The 25,006-nt window shown below is 36.3% G+C and overlaps 1 protein-coding gene and 1 non-coding gene across 5 annotated transcripts in view; one reads left to right on the top strand and one right to left on the bottom strand.

The window, feature by feature from the left end:
- Positions 1–25,006, bottom strand: part of Wapl (WAPL cohesin release factor) — a 73,123-nt gene that overhangs the window by 9,467 nt on the left and 38,650 nt on the right. For 3 of the 4 annotated variants that reach the window (XM_057769374.1, XM_057769373.1, XM_057769377.1), the window contains exons 5-15: positions 18,951–19,046; positions 17,051–17,203; positions 16,637–16,773; positions 15,858–15,969; positions 13,434–13,661; positions 8,429–8,540; positions 7,673–7,770; positions 5,321–5,397; positions 2,270–2,445; positions 1,543–1,658; positions 453–617 (exon numbers count right to left, since the gene is read on the bottom strand). In XM_057769374.1, coding sequence (XP_057625357.1) covers positions 453–617; positions 1,543–1,658; positions 2,270–2,445; positions 5,321–5,397; positions 7,673–7,770; positions 8,429–8,540; positions 13,434–13,661; positions 15,858–15,969; positions 16,637–16,773; positions 17,051–17,203; positions 18,951–19,046 — 1,470 coding nt within the window. The remainder of the gene's footprint in view (positions 1–452; positions 618–1,542; positions 1,659–2,269; positions 2,446–5,320; positions 5,398–7,672; positions 7,771–8,428; positions 8,541–13,433; positions 13,662–15,857; positions 15,970–16,636; positions 16,774–17,050; positions 17,204–18,950; positions 19,047–25,006) is intronic. The other variant, XM_057769376.1, reaches the window with a different exon arrangement.
- LOC130875272 (U6 spliceosomal RNA) lies at positions 11,670–11,773 on the top strand. Its single transcript, XR_009057203.1, has one exon. It is a non-coding gene; the product is annotated as a U6 spliceosomal RNA (small nuclear RNA).

Raw genomic sequence — 25,006 nt, 5'->3', positions numbered from 1 at the left:
ATTTTTATTATTGAAAGTATGTAAGGGAGACTATTAGTAGAGTTTACTATTTATTATGTATCCCATACAGTCAAGAGAAGCCACCAAATTCCTTGTCTTTAATTAGTTTACTTTCCTTTTGTTGTTATTGCATGAAACACAAAAAGCACTTAATATACCCATTCACACCATTTGAGAAATGCAGCAAGTTACTAATGAGAATTACCTAAATATCAAATACACAACAGACCTTAAAAGATGTGTTAAATAAACAGACTCTGAATACAGCATGTGTAAGATAATAACCTAGAAAAACCAAAGAGCAATTCTCAAAACCAGTCCAAGAATCCCAGAGGCCCTAGGGACCATGCCAAGGAATCTGGAAGCTGAAGACTGAAGAAGTCAGTTGACTTTTCATTTTATGAGTGGACAGCATTTACCTAATATGCAATTGTGCTGTCATTGCTTCTCACCTGTACTAATGCCTGAACAGCATGAACTTGTCCAGCTAGCCTTAAACTCTGATCTCCTTCTCCACTAGAGAAGGAGGAATCGAAAGAACATGATGTTTCCATGTTGACAAGGCAGTGTCGATTCCGGGCACTATACTCCACCAAATTTATCAGTAGACCCAATCCCTATAATATATTAAAAAATAAAATTATTACAAACAAGAACTTAATGAATTATATATATGAACTTTTATTGTCAAATAAAATGTTAAACAGAATTCTTCCATTTGCAAACCTGTTAAAAAACACCGTGTAAGACACTGCTCTTTTCAAAGAAAGATTCTTTCATCTGTTTGGGTGGGCAGCAGAGGAACTGTTTAATGCCTTCTATAGCCTAGGCTGGCCCTGACTCATAGCCATCCTCTTACTCCACCATCCAAAGTGCTAGGGTTATGGACACAAGCCACACTTAGCTCCTCAGTTATTAACCACTACCTTCGGTTTAAACCTCTATTTTTATGAAGGAGATTTCATTTATTTATTAAGAATACAGTATTCTGCCTGCATGTACACCTACAGGCCAGAAGAAGACACCAAATCTCATCATATGTTGTGAGCAATCATGTGATTGATGGGAATTGAACTCAGGACCTCTGGAAGAGAAGTCAGTATATTCTTAACCTATAAGCCATCTCTCTCCAGCCCTATGAAGGAGGTTTTGTAAGACAGAAATATATGGAGAAGTATGTTCATACGTTCATGAGGACCCATAAAAAAACAGAATCTAAGACCCTCTGGAAGAGTAGTCAGTGCTCTGAGTCATCTCTCTAACCCAGCCCAGAATATATTAAACAACTGATTTCCATTTTTTTTTTTTTTTTTTTTTTGAGACAAGGTTTCCCTGTAGCTTTGGAGCCTGTCCTGGAACTAGCTCTTGTAGACCAAGCTGTTTTCGAACTCACATAGATCCACCTACCTCTGCCTCCTGAGTGCTGGAATTAAAGGTGTGTACTAACACCGCCCGGCTAAACAAATGATTCTTAAATCCAAACTAAAACAAAGGTTCATCATCTAAAGATAAGATAAAATACCAAGTGGCACTTCAACTCACCAGCACCCGAATGTCAAATCTCTGCTCCTGAGGTAGGTACTTTGGAACCTGAAGGACACAGTTCATTGCTGTGCCTATGAGTCCATCTTGTTCTCCTGTCTTCGTGCTGCCCCACTCTGAAATCAATATAGAAACAAAAATCTTCCTTATGACACCAATAACCACATTTAAAATGATTTTCTTTGTTGGTTTTTGTTTTCTTTTCCCGAGTCCTGGTTTTACTCTGTAATACTGACTGAACTGCTAAGCAGCCCAAGCTGGACTCTATCTCAGGGCACACCTCTTGCCTTAGTCTCCCCAAAAGCTAGGATTATAGGTATGCACACCATATCCAGTTATTAAAATAAGTATTAATTTTTGCCGGGCAGTGGTGACGCATACCTTTAATCCCAGCACTGGGAGGCAAAGGCAGGCGGATCTCTGTGAGTTTGAGGCCAGCCTGGTCTACAGGACAGACTCTAAAAATAGAGCGAAACCCTGTCTCAAAAAATTTTAAAAACAAAGTATTAATTTTAAATTGTATTTCACTCCTTTACTGAAATATGTGGTTTTGATATTTCAAGTCTTATTTACTAGGCAGTTCTAAAAGAAACAATTCCTAAAAGTAGCTTATGACTATGGAAGTCAGTCAATTATGTAATGGAATATTGTAAATTATTACATCAAATATAGAATAGCTTATTTCTATGTGCAATATATAATTTTTCAATAAGAAAACATTACTTACCATTATCATTAGTTAAATTGAGCAATACCCCAATGATAGCCCTCATGCAGTCCTCCACTGCTTTGCCCACATGGTTAGTTACATTCTGGTAAGGCAGAGGTTTACTATCTGCTATGCATATGCTGTTCTCGGCGCGGTTATACTGCTGGATCAGTTCTTCACAATGCTGTAATGCTCTTAAGAGAAAATAAAATGCATACTATAAACAGTCAAGGTTCTTGGTTTTGTTGTTTTTCTATTTTGGAAGTTATGTTTAATGTCTAATAATGTACCATAAGCCTGATAATCTCACTAGTTGTTAAATTTTGATAAACTCTTTCTAAAGAAAATTCAAAGTTCATTCCATGATGAGCATGATGGTTCAGGTCTATAGTCCCCATACAGAGGAGGCTGACGCAGAAGGACTGCTTTAGCCCAGGAGTGAGATCCCATTTCAAATCAAACAACTACCACCACCACCACAACAAAATCTCACAAGAAAAAACTCCTGTTACTTGCAGGAGCTGTCGTATTTATTCCTACCTCAAACACAAAAAACATCACAAGGCATGCCCACCCCACCCCCACAAAAGCCTTTAAGGAACAATGACAGGTCTGTCTCAGTTTTACTTAGCTATTTTTCACCTAGCAAATAAGGAAAATAATGTTTTAGCAGTAAAGATGAGTATTATTAAATGTTTGGTATACATTAAGGCAAATCATTAGTTTTAACTGTAGATGATTCAAATTAACAGGTCGCCTGGCAGTTATACCCAGTAAGTCCCAAGACTGGACACATACTAACAAGGACTCATAGTATATATACAGTCTATTTCTAAAGACTATCTGTAGTTTGTATTTGTTTATTATTATTATGTGTGTATGATGTGTATGACGGTGAAGGTACCACATCACTCATGTGGGGGTCAACTTTGTGGAGTCAATGTGCTCCTTCCACCTCTGCATGGGTTCTGCGCATTAAACAAAGGTCAAGTCTATACTCCCAAGTACCTTTACCTGCTGAGTCATCCACTCCAGCCCCCCAAGGCCTCTTTAAACCATCAAATCCCATTAGCTGTTTCCCTCCAAGTCTGACATGTACCAAGTAAGCTGATTTTGTCAACTTAATTTTTCAAGAATTGCATACCATACAAAACCCTTAAAGAAAAATGTAGCATATTTAATCTATTCCTGGTTTCTTCTTAATACATGATGAGGAAATTCTATATATAAAATTTCTAATATTCTACAATTCTTGGTCAGGAAGATGTTCTTATAAGGCCAAACCCAAATAACTTGTTCTTCTGATGTTTGAGGATATTGACAGAATATCCCTGTTGTCATTAGTAGCTAAACTGTCTGTCTTAATATTACTGAGTATCTATGATGGTTTCCAGTTGAGTGCTACTTCCCATTCAATTCTGACTTTTATCATCACTTTTAAAGACGAAAATCCTACACAAGAGATGAAATCTGTCATACTAAACATTTCTTTACAAAGGCAATTCTCAGAGATTAATCCCTTTTTGGGGGGGTGGGGAGTTCGAGACAGGGTTTCTCTGTAGCTTTGGAGTCTGTCCTGGAACTCCCTCTGTAGACTAGGCGGGCCTCACAGTCACAGAGATCTCTGCCTGCCTCTGCCTCCCAAGTGCTGGGATTAAAGGCATGTACCACTACTATCCAGCAGAAAGGACTTTTAAAATCAGAAATATAATTTTTGTTAATCAAAATAATAAAAAAATAATAACAAAACAGCAACTTGGACTGAATGATAAGAGTATTTGCCTGGTATATGTGAAAGTATAGGTTCAATCCCTGCTATTACACAACAATAAACCCATCAACCACCCACAACAAAAGCACAACTACTACCCACCAAATAAAATGGAATCAGAAAAAGATTTAACTTTCAAGAAAAGTCCTTGGTAAGAAAGAATTACATGCATTAAGGATAATAATGTCCTATAAAACTCACAAAAGGAACACAAAAACAGGATATGGAAATGATACAAGATAGTATTCAAACTAAGGTTACCACACCATTCTGTCTACATTTCTTTCCAATTAAGAGGTTAAACAGTTAAACTGGACCACTCGCATTGAAACATTTGTTTCTTTCATAAGGAAATTTACAAAGAAAATAGAGGGTCATATAGAATTGCAATTTAAGATTAATTTTTTAAAGCAGAGACCCAGAGAAAGTTAAATCCCAGTGGCATAATGCTTGCTAAGATCAAGGCCAGAGAACTAGGGCAGAGATAGCAAAAACTAGGACAGCGATACCAAGAAGCTGCTTTAATAAGACAGAACCAGGACTGGAGACACAGAAGCACTGAGGTGACAAGCACTAGCCTAATTGTGATGAAGGCTAGACAAGGAGAGATGATGCACAAAGATCTGGAAAATGAAATATAAATAAAAGGCAGAAATGGAGTTACAACCCACTTCGAACAAAAGGACTAATATATTTAATTATCATTCACTATATGCTAAGCAATGTTCTAGAAGGCCTTACAAATAGAAAAACTTGACTCATTAACATATATTGTACATACACCTTTAAATGTCTTATCAAACATTTGTTACCTAGACATATATTATATACCTTGGGAAAATATATCTATGATATATGTTAAGATATATTTACCTGATTGTGAAAACTACACTAGTAGCTAGGTACAATTCTTTTTTTTTTTTGGTTTTTCGAGACAGGGTTTCTCTGTGGTTTTGGAGCCTTTCCTGGAACTAGCTCTTGTAGACCAGGCTGGTCTCGAACTCACAGAGATCCGCCTGCCTCTGCCTCCCAAGTGCTGGGATTAAAGGCGTGCGCCACCAGCCCGGCTGCTAGGTACAATTCTTCCTTCCACATAAGAACTTGCAACAACACAGTGACTTGTCCAGGATTATAGCTAACATGAAGGAGCTGAAATTCTCACCAAAACTCAAGAATCTGTACTCTTAACTTTTGCTCAACAATGTATCTATTCACAAACCTAACAGACAACACATTTTAAGGAGGAATAGAATACAACTTTAAGTCCTTTGTTAATAAGAACGTTTATAAAAACTTACTTAGCTGATGAAATAATGAGCTGTGAATCTTTATATGCGATCAAGTAGCTTTGATTCTCTGGATTATGCACTGTTACCTAAAAGGAAAGGATATAAAATGACTGTGACAATCCACAATTTTCATTTACATAAATAATACCACACTTTACCTGATACCTTAAAATATATAAAGATGAAACCTATTTTTCCATCTAAGCATGCAACTACTCTAGTTGTGACCCACAGAGTTGTAATTAAAGGTGGGGCTGCAAAACCAACATAGAAATTTCTCAATGTACCAACAACCAAAAACTAATTAAAGTCAAATGCAGAATAAATCCAAAGTGTTTCTAGAAATGCTCACCCATGGCTCATTTCATGAATTCACTTGGCTTTAACACAGAACATGAGCATTTTGCATCATGCCTATTGTCAAGCCACAAACCAACAAATGTTTCTCAAACAGTTAAGAAACAATTATGTTTTATGCTACAAGGTACAATATACACAAAAATTTCTGGCCTTATACAGAGTCATTTGCTTAAACATAACAAAAATTTTTAAACTGGTATACCTTTGAATTGTATATTTGTTAGAATGACTGACTTTAAAAACTGCTATGTAATTGCTGGGCATAGTGATACACACCTTTAATCCTAGTATTCCTGAAGCAGAGGCAGGAGGATCTCTGTAAATTTGAGGCCAGCCCGGTCTATGACACAGTTCTAGGGCAGTCTCAAGAAAACAAAGCAAAAATAAACTGTTGTTTAAGATTGTGTCTTCATTTTAATTTTAAAACCTTTTGCACTATGCACCTATCTAATATTGCAAATATATTGGGGGTCACATTAAAATTTACTGGGCAAAACGGGTGCTGAGTGGCAAAGTTTATGACGCCCTAACAGGGAGTTATCTCTACAACCTGTGGGTGCAACCTGTAAGTTCAGTATTTAAAATAAGAAAACTGCTACCCATAATAGAGCACACATCTTTAATTTCAGCATTCAGGAGACAGAGGAAGGCTTGTCTTTGAGTACAAGACCATCCTGGTCTACACAGTGATCATCCAGGTCAACTAAAGTTACATAGTGAGATCCCAACTAAAAACATTGATTTATCATAAAATTAAGACACCACTGTCATAATTACTAATAATTAATGTAGTCATCACAATTCATTTGCTACAATTAACTGCCAAATACTTTGAAATGAAGACAGAAAAATCTCCTACAAACCTGATACTTCAAAACTCCATTTTAAATATACTTTTAAATTTCATGTCCTTATTTGTTTAGTATATATGTATATATGCTTACAGTTATATATTTATGTGTGTGTGTGAGAGAGGGAGGGAGGGAGGGAGGGAGGGAGGGAGGGAGGGAGGGAGGGAGGGAGGGAGGGAGGGAGGGAGGGAGGGAGGGAGGGAGGGAAAGGAAGAGGGAGAGAGAGAGGGAGAGGGAGAGGGAAAGCGAGAGGCAGACAGAGTCTCTACACTGCCCTGGCCATCCTAGAACTCACTATGAAGCTCAGACTGGCCTTGAACTCATAGAAATCTGCCTGTCTCTGCCCAAGTGCTGGGATTAAAGGTATACACCACCATACTCAGTAATTTAAAAAATTTTAAATAAAGAAATAACATGTTATCTAGTAAGCAACACCCTAGAAGAAGGAACAATTTCAATTTTATGAATGCCAAAAGCTCCTCCGTGTTTTTGAAAGTGCCTAGTCAATCCACTTCATCAGCACTTTATACATCCTAAAATTTACTAGCAGTAAAACTGTAGCCTACACTGAACTAGGTTAAGTCATTCATAACCAAAGAAAAAAATATAGTAACTATCGCCCAGCAGTATTATTTTCCAAAGTCAAATGTTTAGCTATGTTTACTGACTCATAATCTAAACAAACAAAAGCATACTAACTAAAGAAAGAAAGAAAAAAAGACTATATCTGCTGTTTTCTACAAGTGAGTATTTTTACCAGAAATAGAATTCTGTAATAAGAAAACTATAGTTAGTTTATATACATATAAACAAACCTGTATACACCTTTCATTTGAAGCAATAATACACAAATAGCGGCTTTTTGTTTTGAGACAGGTTTTTATGTAGCTCATGCTAGGCTCTAACTCATAACCATTCCTCCTTAGTCTCCCAAAATTTTAGGATCCCAGCATCTATCATCATGTCCAGCAACCCAACACATTCTTAAAATATAAGATGCTCACTTACTGACAACTGGTTGTGAAAAGAGCCCTTGCAACTTTAATTCAGAGAAACAGGTACAACTCCAGGGTATATAAAGTATCAGGTGGTTATAAGTACATATAATCACAATTAGAAATAATTCCCTCATGCAGTTGTCCATACTTACACTTTCTAAAACTCGTAAACATCTCTCTGCTCCCCATAAAGAGGCTACTAGTTTCTCTTCATCCTCATCTCTACTTAAATGATCCACACACTCTTTTACTAGGCAAAAAGAAATGGACAAGTTAGTATATAAAACTTCAATAATTATTCCTCTGCTAACATCAAAATTCACCCACACACATGCAATGAATATGCTGGAATGTGAACATCATTTATGCTTGATACTAAATGTAGTGGTTTGAATGACAATAGCTCTCATAGACTACAATATTTGGATGTTTGGTCTTTAGGAAGAATTAGGAGATCTGGGCTTGTCAGAGAAGGCCTATGCTAAGGATGGGCTTTGAGGTTTCACAAAACCTCAGGTCACTCCCAATTAGTTTCTCTCTCCCTCCCCTTCTCTACTCAGTACTTAGATATATCAAGATGTGAACTCTAGCTACTGCTCCAGCCCCACATCTGTCTGGCTTCACGTTCCCTGCCACGATGGTCATGGACTTACCCTCTTAAACTATAAGCCCTCAATAAACTCCTTCTTTTATAAGCTGCCTTGGTTACGGTGCCTTCTCTTTGTTGTTTTCGTGAGATTTAGATTTCTCCTGTGTAGCCCTGGCTATCCTAGAACTGGCTCTATAGAACAGACTAGTCTTAAACTCAGAGATCCACCTGCCTCTGCCACCCAAATGTTGGTACTTAACACGTGTGCCACTGTGTGTGTGTGTATGTGTGTGTGTGTGTCTGTGTATTGCATACACACCTTTATCTACAATATGATCTAGACCACCCAGAAGCCGGAGCTCTTCTTTAAACCAATCTCCTGCTCGCTTGGAAGTGAGGGACAGCAAAGTCTCCATAGCTAAATGACCAGTCTTTAAAAAAAAAAAAAAAAATCAAGAATACTTAATTAATGAATACTGAGGTAATGAATATTTTCTTTTTTCTTTTTCTCTTAAAACAGGGCTTCAGCCAAGCAGTGGTGGTGCACACCTTTAATCTCAGTACTCGGGAGGCAGAGGCAGGCGGATCTCTGTGAGTTCAAGACTAGTCTGGTCTACAAGAACTAGTTTCAGGATAGACTCCAAAGCTACAGAAAAACCCTGTCTCGAAAAACCAAAACAGGGGGCTGGAGAGATGGCTCAGTGGTTAAGAGCATTGCCTGTTCTTCCAAAGGTTCTGAGTTCGATTCCCAGCAATCACATGGTGGCCCACAACCATCTGTAATGAGGTCTGGTGCCCTCTTCTGGCCTGCAGACATACACACAGACAGAATATTGCATACATAATACATACATACATACATACATACATACATACATACATACATACATACGGAAAAAAACAAAACAGGGTTTCTTCTCTGTGTAACTCTGGATGTCCCAGAACTCAGAAAGATCCACCTGACTCTGCCTTCTCAGTGCTAGGATTAAAGAAAGGTGTGTGCTGCTACCTCCCAGCTAGAATAATTCTCAAGGAATAATTTTAGAAATATTTTTATTAAAAATGTATTTAAGTCAAAAACAGTACAATAAATGTTTTCATAGGTGAATTAACTTCCAATTTTATCAGAATAGCCCACACTGAAGAATCTGTGCCAACTATATTGCCTGCTTTTAAGAAAAAAATTAAAAAGTAATCTAGTTCTTGTTAGTTTTAATAATATACAATGTCAGAATAGAGGCTCAAATGTGGTATTTTGAATCAAATCATCTATTCTTTACTATAAATAAATATATTGGATTAACCAAAAAGGATGTAGTTACATACATTTCAAGAAAGCAAGTATGGGAATGTCGGTGACCCTAAATGTTCAAATTCAACGGTCACTAATTTCAACAGTCTGAAGGTACAAAGGGGTAACAAACAATTTTGGTTTATACTTTTTCTAATTACAGTAAACATGAGCATTTTTCCATGTATTTATCAGTGAACCATTGTATTCTTCAAGTTCTCTGCTCACCATTTTTTTTATTTTCCTACAAAGTCTTACCATACTATGTTTTTAACTGTATTCTTTAGGACTATTTGGCAGCTAGAAAATTCCATGTAGTCACAACGTTATATATTCAAAACCACCACTATATGGTACACAAATAAGAATCACATTTACAACTAGGTTAGCATTTTTCTTTGGGAATCTATGGTTTTAAAGCCTAAAGTTACCTTCCAACAGAGTAGTCTAGTTCTTGGTGTAATAAAGGAAGTTTAGCCTAAAAGAAGAAGTAATCAGCAGGATGGGAGGCAGCGATCTAGTTACTGTTCAGCATGCTAACGCCTGGTAACATACCAATGAACTACTCATTTTAAAAAAAAATAAAGAGTGTGGGAACAATTAGCAAAGACCAGAAAGACTTTTTTGTACAGACACCAACCTGAACCTGAACTTACATTCTTCAAAAGGGAAAACTTTTCACCTTGGCATGTATTATATTTAAAACTGAATATATACATTATGTACAAAATAAAACAAGACTCACCAATGAGAATCTTAGTATTACCAATTTAGAGGGAGCTAAATACTTTTTAAAATTTCTTCAGAAAGAAAATTTATGCTAGGGTAAGTACAGAATTAGAATCCAATACAACAGAGCCGGGCGATGGTGGCGCCCGCCTTTAATCCCAGCACTCGGGAGGCAGAGGCAGGTGGATCTCTGTGAGTTTGAGACCACCCTGGTCTACAGAGCTAGTTCCAGGACAGGCTCCAAAGCCACAGAGAAACCCTGTCTCGAAAAACCAAAAAAAAAAAAAAAAAAAAAAAAAAAAAGAATCCAATACAACAAAAGCATTGAATTGGGTTCATTTCTCATTCTAGGTTCTCCAAGAAATAATTTAATGACCAAATTTATTAGTTCATGAGTCTTAACAATGATGCTAAGACCTAATGCTACAATCTTTAAGTAGAGTATAAAAAAATTTGTATTAGTAAAAACTATATATTTTAGGTTATTATGTAGTACATGACAAGCGCCATTCAAAAATAGCCTATAATTTTAAGCATTTTTATTTGAAAACTAAAATAATCATCTAAAGCAAAATTACTAATAAGACTTCTGTTAACTATTAGCACTCAGTTATCTGTTTAAATCTCTATTACTACTGTTATCTTACGCCTTATCAACAAAACAAATATATATAAAAAAAGATAAATTTTATGACCTCTTTTTCTTTGGGGGAGAGAAGACAGGGCTTCAAACTGGCTTTGAACTCAGAGATCCACCTGCCTCTGCCTCCCAGGTGCCGGGATTAAAAGTGTGCATCATCATACCTGTCTATAAATTATATTATTTAAAAAAATTAATAAAAAAACTTTAAAATTAGTCAAGCAATGGTGGTGCATGCCATTAATCCCAGCACTCGGGAGGCAGAGGCAGGTGGATCTCTGTGAGTTCGAGGCCAGTCTGGTCTACAGAGGGAGTTCCAGGACAGGGTGGTGGTTACACACAGAAATCCTGTCTCAAAACAGAAACAAAAAAACAAACCCCATTTTAAAATATACAAAAACATCACACTAGAAAATTAATCCAGACCCAATTAATATAACAAAACCAGTGTGAGCAACTATTGTTTAAATAATTAAAGCAACTTTTTTGTTTTGGTTTGGTTTTTCAAGACAGTTTCTCTGTAGCTTTGGGGGCTGTCCTGGAACTAGCTCTTGTAGACTAGGCTGGCCTCGAACTCAGAGATCCACCTGTGAGTGCTGGAATTAAAGGTGTGCACCACCACTGCCCGGCTTTAAACAAAGCAACTTTTAAGCCTACTGTACAATTTAAAAACAACTACATTTAAGAACAGTTGACACTGAGTTGAAAGAGCAAAGGCACCCTAACATAGTCCTGCTTTCTGGTTTCAACTATGTAAATTATTTAAAATATTCTGAGCATTTTTCATGCTGATACTTACTTACCCTAACAAACGAAAAATTTCAAACTAAAATGCTGAATGGATGACAAAAAAGATCAGCGAACAAAAATTATAGGTTCAATTTAAATTAATTTTTCCTCGCTTGCTCCGGCAGCACACACACTAAACTGGAACGATACAGAGAAGATTAGCATGGCCCTTGTGCAAGGATGACATGCAGATCTGTGAAGCCTTCCATATTTTTTATTCAAACAATTAAAATGAGAATAATAAAAAAAATTTTCTTTTATGGATAAGTAAAATTCCACATCTATATATAGCCCAGATTTTTATTTATTCGTCTGTTCTTGGAGATCTAGTCTATTTCTTGGCTATCAACACTGCAGCAGTAAACAGACACGCAAGTATTTCTTTTTTTTTTTTGGTTTTTCGAGACAGAGTTTCTCTGTAGCTTTGGAGCCTGTCCTGGAACTCCCTTTGTAGACCAGGCTGGCCTCGAACTCACAGAGATCCGCCTGCCTCTGCCTCCCAAGTGCACACGCAAGTATTTCTGTGGTTGACTGAGAGTTGTAACTCTCAGTGTTGAGAACACTGGGAAAGATGTTCCATTAAAACAAAAAATGGAAGAAAATACCATGATGAAGCCTATACTTTGAATGTAAATTTAATAATTATTCTAAAAAATGGATGTAAAATTGTGGAGTGAGTAAAAATTACTGGTTTCAAATGTATAATACTGTCCTACCTCCAAACCAAACTATAGGCAATACACAAACTGCAATGATTTTCCACTTCTAGAAAGTACAGAACACATCTGAGTTTTGAACCTAACCTGTGTTTAAAATTGGCTGGCTTTCCTATTTTCTATCTTTTTCAGAACCCATGAATCCCTTAGTGAGTCTAGTATAATTAAATGGACTGACAGTCTTCGGTTACTGAGACTAGCATAAGAGTCTAAATTTTTGTGGCAAATGTTGCAGTCCTTTTAATTAAGTACGCAATAGAAAAAAGAAGTTTTATCTTATAAAATCAAGTTATACAACAATTATCTTTTCTCCTCTCTTCAAAACCATAGGTCAATTATCTTACTGGTCTTGTACCCATTAGACTATCATCATCTATTGAGGAATTGTGCTCAGAATAAAAACTGTCCATAATCCTACAGTGAGTAGGGACATTGATCCATAAAGGGCACGTGACTAGGGAATTTCCCCTATAACCTTCTAGAAACCCTGAGATAGTCTAGCATAAGCAAATGTTTGCTTACAAGTACTTTACAAATCCTCCTAATTCTGATTTCGGAAATGGAGAAAATAAAAATTCCAGTTGCAAATTAACAGCTTAAATGCAGAGGGAAGGAAAAGAAAAAGATTAGGCAAAATGTAACAAGAGAAACAGTTACAATTTACTAGCAAAATCAAAACCAAGAAAGGCTCAAATATAGATAAGCTAGTTTAGTGAGTCCAGGAGCATGCTGGCTAATATAATATCAACTTGACACAAGCTACAGCTATCTGAGAGGGAACTTCAATTAAGAAAATTGCCTCCATAAGATCTGGCTGTAGGACATTTTCTTAATTAGTGACTGATGGGAGGAGGCCCAATCCACTGTGACAGTCCTGGGCTCTATAAGAAAGCAGGCCTAGGAAGCCAGTAAGCAGGATCCCTCCATGGCCTCTGCAGCAGCTCCTACCTCCAGGTTCCTGCTGTGACTTCCCTCAGTGATGCACCTGTAAGTGTAAACTGAAATAAACCTTTTCTCCCCAATTTGCTTTGGTGTTTCATCACAGCAATAACCCTAATTAGGACACGAAATGATGTTCAGAGTTAAACCTAAATAGCCACTGTGACTAATCAGACTTTCTGAGCATAATCTTTATTTGTTATAGAAAGAAACAACCTACCGTTATATTTTCTAGATCAAGATGCTTATTGTGCACAGTTTCACAGAGTCTTCGGATTTTTTCTTTGATCTTGTTCATGTCTTTTTCATTCAGTAGCTTAGCTGAAGAAGCATCTTGTTCCAGTTCCAAGAGTCGAATCATGAGATCTAGACTGGCCCTATCAAGATCCATGTTCAAACGATCTCTACTCAATATGTACATGAGAGCAGCTGTACAGAGGGACAAATTCTTCAACAGATCCCAAAAGAGAAATAATCGTGAAAGCAATTACTAACAATTTTAGAAACCAAGGATATTACTAACATTTATAAGTTAAAATGCCTAAAATTCCTACTCTTTGATTCAGTGTTCTTCCAAAATATCCTAGGAAAATAAATCTATTTGATAAATAGAATCCTGATTAAAAACTGTTTTCTCCAGCCGGGCAGTGGTGTTGGCAGATACCTTTAATTCTAGCACTCGGGAAGCAGAGGCACATGGATCTCTGGGAGTTCAAGGCCAGCCTGGTCTACAGATTGAATTCTAGGACAGTTAGGACTGGAACATAGAGAAACCCTGTCTCAGCCCCCCCCCACTAAAAGTGTGGAGGGATGGTGTTTTATTTTTCTCTCTCCATCATCCTTTTCTAATGAATGTTCAACTAGAATATAAAGTCAACTACCCATTTCTTTGAGGAGCTTATAGAACATTTTTATGCATTATACAACATATAAATATTTCCTTTTACAATATACATTTAATGTTCTTTGCAACATAGACATGCCAATTTTTGGTTCAAATATAGTAACAAATGTGTTTATAATTCGTATCAAAACACATTTTCCCTCTGTAGAATACAGCCAACTGAGCTTACAACAATATACAGAGGACTGAAATAAATTTAATTAGGGGGGCTGAAGAGATGACTCAACAGTTAAGGGCAAGCACTAACTGTTCTCCCAGGGTACCTGAGCTCTATTCCCAGCACACATACGGTAGTGGTAGCTCATCTACTATGGCCTGTAACTTTAATTCTAGGAAATCCAATGCTATCTTCTGGCTTCTGCAAGCACCAGGCATACACATAAAAGCAAGGAAATAATTTTTTTTTTTTTTTTTTTTTTCCGAGACAGGGTTTCTCCGTAGCTTTTGGTTCCTGTCCTGGAACTAGCTCTTGTAGACCAGGCTGGCCTCTGCCTCCCGAGTGCTGGGATTAAAGGCATGCACCACCACCGTCCGGCTAAGGAAATAATTTTTTAAAGGAAACAAATGTAACTGGACTAATTTCTTTCCTAAATATTTTATTCCAGTAACTTACTTTTTAGATACGGTCTTATTATATAGTTCTAACTGGTCTGGAACTCACTATAGACACTGGAGATCCACTTGCCTTTGTTGCCTGAGTACCTGGTTTATGCAGTGCTAGGGGTCAAACCCAGGGCCTCAGGTTTCCTAAGCAAGCAACTGAGCTACATACCTAGCACCTAGTAACTGTTTCTAATAAAGCATCAACAAAATGTGTTCTTCAAATATTCAAGGTGGTATGTTTTAGATTAACGTTAATAAAGTCGGTCTTTGGTAGACAAATGCCCTAAGAATACATGGATAGAAACCAAATTCAGGTCCTTTACTGCTGAACCATCTCTTCAGGACCCTTGATTAAATGTTTACGAAGCATTTTTTGAAATTTGGATGCCAGAGTAAAGACCTGAGGGACTCATGAAGGAAAGAATGTCTATGGCTATGCCTAACTGGATAATAAAGCAAACTATGCATTTCTTGTCTTTCTGTCCTCATTATTCTGTGTCCAGTACAACCTGGGTACAGAGGAATGTTCACACACTTTAATTATATTACTTTTGGTTTTAGAAAAACCACTATTAATTTTGTATCACTCAATTTGTATTTATAAAGTAATTTTCTTTCATACAAGGCCACCTCAATATATCACTGTTAAGTTTGGTAATGACGATTTTGATGACACTGGAACTAACTTTGGTTAGGTAACCTTTATTATTTATTCCTTTTCACAACACAGCTATTCTCCAGATCCAACAATAAGCCAAATATTTTTAAAATCATGGCCATATTTCAAAACCCCTTTTCATATCATTAATATCAAACAGTATTAAAAGATTCTTCTGAATAGAGGAAACAGGTTTTATAGCATAAAATATACAGCATAGTATGTTAACTAATAGATGAGTGAGATTTTAATAATATAAACCATTATATTACAAATATAACAAAAACTTTTTTAAGAAAAATATCTCCAGAAAATGTGATTTATGAAGCAAAAACATATGGCTATCATCTCTACTTATCAAGCAAATAAATTCAATTTTTAATTCACTTATATGGATATCCAGTGAAGGTATTTTCTGATATATTGAAAGACTATAATTTTTTACATATATCTCTCAACCTCAAACACTTAAAAAATACCTGATGGTGCTGGGAATCATCCAAGGTTTTAAAGACCATCGCAACCATCCCATGTGCTCTCAAGTGCATTCGGAAACTGGGCATGGCACATTTAGTAGCTAAGCTAATAACACTAGAAGGAAACAGACTATGTTAGAACAGCTAAAAATTGCTAGGAGATTAGCTATAGTTTGCATAATTCCAAACAAGCAAATGAAAAGGAAGCAGGTTTAAAGTACAGACACCACAAAATATAAAAAAACATGAAAAACCAAAATTTTAAAATATGTTCCAAGGTTTAGAGTGTGATTGAGCATACTAGCTTTATAAAAATGAACAGCGTGATATCTGTAGTGTATTCCTCAAGTCACTACAACCATTAAAATTGTAAAATTCTAGTTATCTTTCATAATACCACTGTTATAAGAAAACTAGAAGTGGTTACATTTGATTGGATATATTCCAACTGACTATAGAAATTCAAACCAAGTCAAGGTGTACAATCTATTATCATACATAAAAGATGACCCAAATCCCTGCTCAAATCAATCTATCACTTGAAGTCTGAAACTCTGAGATAATTTTAAAAAACAAAACCTCAGATTTCTTAGTATACTTTTATTCTTTTAGCATCTGGAAACTGAAGCCTATACTATATTTAAAAAGGGAACATTTAACACATCACTGATTATCAACACACAATTTTTTAATGCCTAGCTTTACTAACAAATTTAAAGCCACGTAGGTGAAAAATATTAATGACATAGCATACACAACATTATGTAAAATTAAGATCTTACCTAAGGCAACGTGTGTTTAGAGGCTGAGTACTCTTTAAGCCACTTAACAAGTATTCAATGTCATCAGTGAACTCTTGATTTTCACCAAATTCCACCACATCATTGAAGTGCTTCACGTGCTGAACAACAGTATATAACTGCCAAGAAAAAAATAAGTCCACCTCTTTTTTAACTATAAACTAGAATATTTAAATCTATAGGCTTACTGTACTTAATAAAAAAAAAAGCCTATACAATCATTCATTCATTTGATGTCCACAAAAATGTTTTTAAATCACCAGTACTAGTAGGTCAAGGTACGTTTGTGGTTCAAAACTCTGACTATCAGTGTAGTGATATTTGTTTAAGACAAAAGGCTATATGTTACACATAGAAATCTATCCACGTGCAGTAAAACTGTATACGGCCGCTTACTTCTTTGTCTTCTTTTCTGCATTTCAGTGCAGTAACTATATCTTGGTAGGGCTGAGTAGGTATTGTCACAGTTTTTATCACTTTGAGTGGTGGTGCAGGAGCCTTAAAAACTCCATCATCTTTTTGATTTGGTTCCTTTGAAGACAGCCTCACCTATTGATAAAGGTATTAAATTAGTTGTTCTAAGCAAATATTTTAAAAGGTAACATCTTGTCTATGTGACAAATTTAGCTTTTAAAAAGTAAATGAAATTTTTTTTCTTTTTTTTTCCAAAGGGAGAAGAGGGAGGCTGCTGAAAGGCCCTAAAAGGTAATTTAAATTCCATGCAATACTAAGACCTAAATTCTTCACACACAAAAGAACCACTTGACAAATACTTCTAGCTTTTTTAAACTTCGCATTTCACATCACCTGTTGCTTCCAGAACTGTTAAAAAAAAATAAAGAACCACAATTGCATGCATAAGTAGCATTGATAAGCAGTTAGAGCTTCAGAAAAACTATGGCAAAAGAATCATAAAAGCAAAGGAAACTAAAAGCAATATAAATCAAAAATACTGTTTGATGGTGACATCATAATCAATTTAAGGAAAAGAATATTTCTATTCTTGGAACTGAGAATGAATATTTGTGTATGCATAAGGGCCTTATTTAAAACTCTATCCCCAAATTTTTGTTAATGTTGTAATTCATTCCTTTGATAACTCCAGATGATGAAGGCTTCACTATTAAGCTAAGAGTTTTAATGTATAATACTACAAATCCCTTTATTGAAAATACATTTTTTTTCAAGGAGTGAGGGGTCCTCACTATGTATATGTAGACCTTCAATTTGAGATCTGAGCCTCCTGGTTGCCTTTTGGGTATGTCACTATACCTATGCAAGAATATTTTACAAAAATTTTGATTTGGAAAGTATTAATGCAATGTAATATCATCTCTATGAAAAGCAAACTAAGAAATGAAAGTCACTTAAAGATATAGAAAGATTCAGGTAAAACACAAAGATAAAATAATTATTTAAAAAAACAGAGGCACCAAACTTTTTTTTAAAAATCCACTTTTTGTAGAATATAACTTTTGGGAAAGGAGTTAGACTGGGTCTTGCTATGTAGCTCTCGTTGGCAATGAACTGGTGACGATTCTACCTTCTTTCAACTGCTGGGATTACAGGTCTGGACTATCATGCCTAGCTTTAAGTTCTGAGGATCAAGAGGCTGGGGACAATGCTTATTTGGTAAAGTGCCTGCCATGCATAAAGAGCTGAGTTTGGATCCTCGGTATATATGCATAAAAATAAATAAACAAACAAACAAACAAACAAAACAAAACAGCAGCAAAGCAGAAACACCACCGCATCAGTTTAGGGTGAAGATCAGTGGATCCTTGAAGCTCACTAGTCTAGTGGTACTAGTCAAATTCAATGAGACCCTTTCTCAAAAAATTAGGGAGAGGGCCAGTGAGATTACTTAGCAGGTTAAAGGTATTTAACAAGCAAGCCTGACAACCTGAGCTTGATTCCCAGAACCCACATGACAGAGGACTCTTACAAGTTGTACAACATACCTGTACACACATCCACACAAATACATGCATAATACCACACATACAAAGGATCAATACTAATACTTCATATAAGGAATAATTTTTCTTAAACCCTAAAAACTATAAATTCTATGAAACATCAGTCATGATTAAATGCTTTGCTTTAGTTTTTTCTTGTTGTTTGGTTTCTGAAATAGGGTTTCAGTATGATGCCTAGCTTGGCCCTGAACTCTTCCTACAAAGTTTTAATTTGTAAGGCTTTTCAATTATAACCTTGAGAACAAAAATTAAGACAGTAACTATCTAGATTAACTTATAAATTGTTTTAAGAGAGAAAAATAAAAAGCTTTACTTACTGTGACACTCTGAGGTTTTACTACCGGTGGTCCAGGCAGTTCTTCTGAGTCTGGATGATTCCAATGCCTGGCATTATATACAGCTTTTGTAGGTGACTAGTGAAATGAGAAAAAGATCAACTGCTTCCATCTCACTTTGTATCCCTTACAAAAAGGTGTCAATTTATACAGAATAACTGAAATGCGTAAACAAACATCTTAGACCAAAAAAGATGTTTTTGTCAGTCTATGTCAGACATAATCACTTTGGTATTTAGCATAGAATTGGCAATTGCTCTTCTGTGCAACCAATCAACCATAAGAAGAAAGCATGTGAAACTCTAACAAACACATAGATTATACAGTGGTTGTCTAAGAAGACTATAAAGCACAGAGAGCTAGTTTGTGCTTCATCTACTCTGTGTACATGGATCAGGTCATTGGGTGAGTTCATAAATTACTTAGAAATAATAAGAAATGAGTTATCACTTAATGCAAATTGACTTCCTAAAAGTAATAGGAATAGGAAATATTGGCAACGTACTCTATTAGGGATGAAGAAATAGCTCACTGAGTACAAGTTCTAGCAGTGCCAGAATGACAGCTGGAGCTAAGTCTATGGAACCCACATAAAAAGCTGCATGTGGGAAGCATGCATCTGGAGTCCTAGCACTTTTACGATGAGACAGAACTGCCCAGAAGCTTTGGAATCAGCTAGCCCAGAACATGTGGCATTGCAGTATCAGGAAGAAGACCTGTTTCAAAAAGGTAGAAGGCAAGAACCAATTCATAAAAGTTGTCCCCATGACATCCACAAATGCACCTTGGTATATATGTGCCTACACTCTCACACATATTAACACACAGGAAAGATAGGTAAATGAATGTTTTTTAAAGTAAATGTTTTGAAAGTCTAGTATTTAATATATTTAACACAGGAGAAGCCAAGGACAGTGGCACTGGGTTTTGATCCTACTGCATGTACTGGCTTTGTGGGAGCCTAACCAGTCTGGATGCTCACCTTCCTAGACCTGGATGGAGGGGGGAGGACCTTGGACTTCCCACAGGGCAGAGAACCCTGAGAGCTCTTTGGACTGGAGTGGGAGGGGGAGAAGAATGAGGGCAGGGGGAGAGGAGTTGGGGGAGGGGAGGGAATTTTTTTCAATAAAAAATAATAAGGGCTGGAGAGATGGCTCAGAGGTTAAGAGCATTGCTTGCTCTTCCAAAGGTCCTGAGTTCAATTCCTAGCAACCACATGGTGGCTCACAACCATCTGTAATGGGGTCTGGTGCCCTCTTCTGGCCTGCAGGCATACACACAGACAGACTATTTAAATATTTAATAAATAAATAAATAAATAAATAAGAAAAATATATATTTAACTCAACATGATTATTAGCAAAACTTTATTCCTCATACTAGTCATTCTTGCTTCATAATTTCCTAACAATAGACATGAGCAGTTTGTGACAGGCAGAAAGAAGTTCCATACTCATTTCAGTGAAACCACTAGAGCCACATGTACACCATAACATTGAAAACTGATCAGATTTTATAAAGGGAGCTGTGTACTACCTCAAAGATACAATAGAGTCTAAAGAAGTTCAGGGAACTAACAATTGTGAATTCTGTAGCAAAAAATATACAAAATATTGAATGTTTCATAAAGATATGAACTGTCCTGAACACAGGCCACTGTGCTGCTCTATCAATTTATTTAAAATGAGAAGTCTCTCAGTTTTAACAGTCTGAATTTCAGAACCATGAATAACGAAACCAGTAAATGCAAACCCATAAGATTAAATCTGTATTCGTACAGAAGAAACAAAACCTTTACTTACAATGGAAAAGCTGATTAAACAAAGAATGACAAGACAGAACATACAATTTTACCTTCAATCTGACACCAATTTTTGTCATTTCAAACCTCAAATTTCTGATCTGACTAGTGATTTTATGACTGTAATCTTTCTATGTTTTAGTGTAATACACACAAAATTTGTATTTGTACAAAAACCTACTTCAAGAATGGCCAAATATTCCTGTTCCCATTACTCTTATGAACTGGATTTTCATAAAGTAATGATTCATAATGATATCTAAAGAAGTTATGAACTCATGCAATGACTTGATCAGGTTTTCTGGGTCACATGTGCAAAAAGTGGATTTAATATCAATTCTAAAAACTAGTCCTCTGTTCATGTTCATCTTAGACAACCACTGTACAATCTGTGTACCTGTTAATTATTAAATAGTTGATTTGAGCAACCTCTAAAGTACCTCAAGAACACTCAAGACCTAAGCTATGATTACAGGCTTTGGTGTAAGCCTGTGTCCTGGGTTGGAAGGGTGGCTGGCAGAGCACCTGCCCAGCATACACAAGGCCCCTTGTTCCGTATCTAGCATTGTAATAAAGTTAGAAACCTAGAAAAGCGTTTCAAAACACATTCTACTGATTTTGATTTGTTTTTAAATTCTTTTGTTTATTTTATGAGTATTGGTGTTTTGCCTGCTTATAGTACCACAATTATGAGTTACAGAGAGTTGTGAGCTGCCTTCTGGGTGCTGGGAATTGAACCCGGGTTTTTTGAGGAGCAATTAGTGTTCTTAACCACTAAGCCATCTTTCCAGGCCCGAATTCTATTTCTTTTAAAAATGCACTGACTCTAGCTAATAATCTTAGGGGTAAGAAAAGGGCTAATTCTCCACAGAACAAAACAGGGCAATACAAGGTTCTTAACTAAAACACTGTAAGAGCAGGCAAAATACTAATTACTGTGTTAAGTACTAAATATTATCGATAGATATTTAATGTTGGCCTATACCAGCTCCTTCAAATAAACAAACAAACAAATAGAAGAAGGGAGAAGAAGGGAGGGAAGGGGAGAGTAGTTTATCAACTATACAGGGACTCAACCAACAAACAAAAGCTGGCATTGAAACATTCTATAGTAACAGTTTGGAGGAATGAGACAGTGGTAGCACACACCTTTAATTCCAGCACTAGAGGCAGGCAGATGGCTGAGTTTGAGACCAGCCTGGTCTACAGAGTCAGTTCCAGAGCAGCCAAAGTTGTTATACAGAGAAACCCTGTCTTGAGAAACCAGATTGTTTATATATAGATAAATGTGATTGCTGCTATTATCAACTTGGAAAGATCTCGGATCAGCAAGGAAACAAGCCTCTATGCATGTCTATCTATGGGGGATTATCCAATTAGAGGTGAAAAGACCCACCTTGAATATGAGCAGCACAATTCCAAGGGTCGAGGATTGCATAAAAAGGAGAGGGTGAGCTAAGCACTGGCACCTAATCATCTCTGCTTCCTGAATGGGTATGCAGTGTAGCCAGCTGCCTGCTGCTAGGACTTCCCCATCATGATGGATTGATTGATTATACCTTCAAAGTTGCTTCTTGTTGGGGATTTTCTCACAATAAGAAAAGTCACTCATACACTATATTTAGCATGCAATTTGATGAGTCTATAATTTTAAAAATTTTGATGTTTACCATTTTAATGTAAAGTACTGTAAAGAAAAATTTTATCAGAACTTCCCCTGACATTTACAAATCTTACAGTTATAAGGCTGTACAATTTTTAGATTTATGTGTGTGTATTAATGTTTTGCCTAGTGCCCAAGGAGGGCAGAAGAGGGCAACAAATGTCCTGAAATTGGATGGCTGTGAGCCACCATGAAACTACTAAGCCATCATCTCTCTGACCAGTTACAGGGCTCATTACAGGGGAAGACAGTTACTAAAATTACATCTACTTAAATAACATATAGGTGATAAGGAAGGAGAAAGGAAAGAACACTAAATTGATCCTGAGCTGAAAAGGGCATTCTAAAAATGATACAAGAAAAGCCGGGTGGTAATGGCACACGCCTTTAATCCCAGCACTCGGGAGGCAGAGGCAGATGGATCTCTGTGAGTTTGAGGTCAGCCTGGACTACAAGAGCTAGTTCCAGGACAGGCTCCAAAAGCTACAGAGAAACCCTGTCTCAAAAACGGAAAGAAAAAAAAAAGATACAAGAATTCTACTTGCTCAAATGTGAATGATGTATATAAACAACATATCATCAATGTCACATTCTAATTTTACATAATAGTGACTTGCAGAATAACTAAAAATGGGTTTTAAAAAGAACAGCTACAGAGCAATCAGCTTTTCATGAAAAATAAAAATCACGAATATCACGTAAAAATATAGCTAAGTCTTAATTAATTAGACCATTCATACTGTACAACCAGGGTTATTGTTAATCTCTTTTCTTTTTTTCAAATTCTAAAAGCAGATACATAGCACATTTATCAAATTTATTTTTTTTAAATTACTGTTTTTATTAAGCTATATTTTTCCTTTACTGCCTTCTCTCATGATCACCACGCTCCAAATTTACTCAGGAGATATTGTTATTTTCTACTTCCCATGTAGATTAGAATAGATCCATGTATGTCTCTTTTAGGGTCCTCTTTGTTATCTAAATTCTCTGGGATTGTGAATTGTAGGCTGGTTTTTTCTTGCTTTATGTCTAAAAGCCACTTATGAGTGAGAACACATTATTAGATTTCATAACTTTACTCTTTTTTTAATATTTATTTATTTATTATGTATACAATATTCTGTGTGTGTGCCTGCAGGTCAGAAGAGGGCACCAGACCCCAATACAAATGGTTGTGAGCCACCATGTGGTTGCTAGGAATTGAACTCAGGACCTTTGGAAGAGCAGGCAATGCTCTTAACCTCTGAGCCGTCTCTCCAGCCCCCATAACTTTACTCTTTGTCAGACAAGTTATGGCTTCTGTTAGATTGCTCTGCAATCTAAAGAGAAGAAAACTTAGAACAAACAGCGAAGAGTTTTCATGAATATGCTAACATTCTAAAGATTTGGAACCATGTTTCAGACAGTCATCTTACAACATCCTATATTCGTTCTTATTTAGTTCTCCAGGAGTATATGTAACCAAAGTTTTACAAGTAATAATTAACTACACTTAAGGAAAAACTAACCCATTTATTTATACATTAGTGACAGTTTCAATGAAAACATAAATAAAACTTTTTTATGATGAAAATGTCAAGAGTGTGATTTAACACACGGTTTCACTGAGTTACAATTATAAATTACAAGAAAGTAAAGTTGAGGGGTTGGAGAGATGCCTCAGCAGTTAAGAGAATTGGCTGTTCTTCCAAAGGACCTGAGTTTAATTCCCAACACCCACATGGCAGCCCACAACTGTATGTTATTCCAGTTCCAGGGGATCCAACACACAATTACACACATGAAGGCAAAACATCAATGCACATAAAATCAAATCGTTTACAAAAGAAGAAAGTAAAGTTCCTTCCTGAAGAGCAAAGAATAAGAGTATTTTGCTATTTTCTATTGAGTTGACTTCTAAAAGTGTTGGAGGGGGGGGTCACAGTTTTTATAGCATGATTTTTATTTTAACAAGACTAAATTCATGAGTTCTAAATAATTCTATAGTAAAGACAAAAGCAGAAGCCAAACTTCACCCAGACTTATCCACAAAGATTTTATGAACACAGCAATATATTCCCACCAGTAATTCAATCAGCATGAGTCCATTTAATAATGTTCAAAGTGCTGAAATATATAACTGTGTCTGTCTGGGTATAATGCCTTAGTAGCAAAGAAAAGAGAAAGAAAAAAGAAGAAGAAAAAGAAAGACAACACATTAGGGGATGTCTACATAAACAGAAACTAGGGAATCAAAGAAAAACTTGTGGGAGGCGGACTGAAGAGATGGCTCAAGGGTAAATAAAGATCTTACTGGCTTCTCTTCCTAAAAACCCAGGTTTGATTCCTAGCACCCACACAGCAGCTCCCAGCAGTCTGCCAACTCCAATTCTAGGAGATCCAAGGCCCTCTTCTAGCCTCAATAGGAACTAGGCTTGCACACAGTGCACAGACTTACATACAGGCAAAACAACCATATACATAAAATACAAATTTTAAAAAATGTTTTTAAAGTAGTTTAAATATAAACACTTGGCATATGAAAGAATGCAACTAAAGTGAAAAAGCAATCTAAAGCCAAGTTCTTACATT

Source organism: Chionomys nivalis, chromosome 5, assembly GCF_950005125.1.
Source record: "Chionomys nivalis chromosome 5, mChiNiv1.1, whole genome shotgun sequence".
Taxonomy (NCBI): Eukaryota; Metazoa; Chordata; class Mammalia; order Rodentia; family Cricetidae; genus Chionomys; species Chionomys nivalis.
Note: the sequence above shows the minus strand (reverse complement) of the source record. Positions and strands in the feature narration are given on the sequence as shown.